The 1,511-nt window shown below is 65.3% G+C and overlaps 1 protein-coding gene across 1 annotated transcript in view; it reads right to left on the reverse strand.

Moving 5' to 3' along the window:
• Positions 1 to 1,507, reverse strand: part of WNT1 (Wnt family member 1) — a gene marked incomplete at its 5' end in the record, with an annotated part of 3,289 nt that extends 1,782 nt beyond the window's left edge. The window contains 4 exons of the mRNA XM_008629481.1: positions 9 to 196; positions 480 to 745; positions 931 to 1,184; positions 1,458 to 1,507. Of these exons, the coding sequence (XP_008627703.1) occupies positions 9 to 196; positions 480 to 745; positions 931 to 1,184; positions 1,458 to 1,507 (758 nt within the window). The remainder of the gene's footprint in view (positions 1 to 8; positions 197 to 479; positions 746 to 930; positions 1,185 to 1,457) is intronic.
• Positions 1,508 to 1,511: the final 4 nt, after the last annotated feature.

Raw genomic sequence — 1,511 nt, forward strand, 5'->3', positions numbered from 1 at the left:
GTTGATGCAGCTCCACCCGTGATGCCCGGTTGCTGCCCTTGTTGCCGTAGATGACGCGGGAAGCGCCGTCGAAGCGATCCTTCAGGACGTCGCCCACAGCACGGAAGGTGGGCAGCCGCATCCAGCAGGTGCGGACGGTGCAGGAGCCGGACATGCCGTGGCACTTGCACTCCTGGCGCATCTCCGAGAAGACCGTCTGGAAGGAAGGGGGAATTTGGGGCCTTGTGAGCAGCCTGGGACCCCTCCGGGGACCACCACGCTCCTACACCCCTCGTTTCTGCAGCATCACATCCCGCTCAGACATCACTTGTCCCAAAGACAAGTGCGAAACCCATCTCAAACAGTTCCCAGCCCACGCATGGGAGCAGGCTGAGGGTCTTGGTGGCCATGCTCACCTCCGTGCCCACCCCAGCGCTGCCCACAGCCCCCAGTGCCCTCACCATTCCCCAGTGCCCTCACCAAGCTCCCAGTGCCCTCACCATGCGCCCAGCCTCGTTGTTGTGCAGGTTCATGAGGAAACGCAGGTCTCGGCCCTTCTCACTGGAGTCCACAAACTCCCTCCCAAAGAGGCGACCAAAGTCGATGTTGTCACTGCAGCCCCCCCAGTGCCAGTCAGGACCCCCAGGGCCACGGCGCCGGTAGTCACAGGTGCAGGATTCGATGGACCCCTCTGAGCACGACCGGGCAACCGAGTGTGTCACACCGGCACTGGTGATGGCAAAGATGAACGCCGTCTCCCGGCAGCCTGTGGAGGGAGCGGGGCCTCAGGATGCTGCCGGGGTGGGGAGGGGGTTCCCACCGGCAACCCCGACCCTCCATCACGATGGGCTGGTGATGCCCCATGGCAAACCAGGGGAGCTTTGCTGAGCATCCCAACACGGGGGTGCTTGGAGGAGGTCTGGGGACCCCTGCGCTGCCCCCCAGCCTCACCCCGGTTGACGATTTTGCCGAAGATGTTGGGGCCCTGGGAGGTGGGACAGTTCCAGCGGCGGTTGCGGAACTGCCACTTGCACTCCTTGATGGCTGTCTGGAGGCCGGAGCTGACGCTGTGCAGGATGCCGGGGTTCTGCCGGATCAGCTTGCGCTGCTTTCGGCTCAGCAGCTGCAGGCTGGGGTCCAGAACCAGCTGCACGTTCTTGGAGTCCGTCAGCAGGTTGGTGGACGACGCCACGTTGATGATGCCCCTGTGGCACAGGTGGGGATGGTGACAACTGGTGGGGGGTGCCCAGCACCTCCCTCCTCACCTCAACCTCCCTGGGGGCTCCTCGATGTGACCGGAGCATCTTCCTCCCTGGTATCCCTGTAGGGATCCCAAACGGGGGTCGCAGCCCTGTGTCCCCCCGCACGCCCCATCCCTGGGCACGGGGCAGTCTCTGCTGTGCCTGTGCCAGCCCTGCCCTCCCCCCTCACCACCCCGCTGCCGGTACCGGTGCCGGTGCCGGTGCTGTCCGACTCACCACCACCGCCCGCTGTTGTTCACTGCCCGCGTGTTGGGGAGGGAGGAGAGGGCC

The sequence above is a fragment of the Corvus brachyrhynchos genome, unplaced genomic scaffold (genome assembly GCF_000691975.1).
Source record: "Corvus brachyrhynchos isolate BGI_N302 unplaced genomic scaffold, ASM69197v1 scaffold193, whole genome shotgun sequence".
In the NCBI taxonomy this organism is placed as follows: Eukaryota; Metazoa; Chordata; class Aves; order Passeriformes; family Corvidae; genus Corvus; species Corvus brachyrhynchos.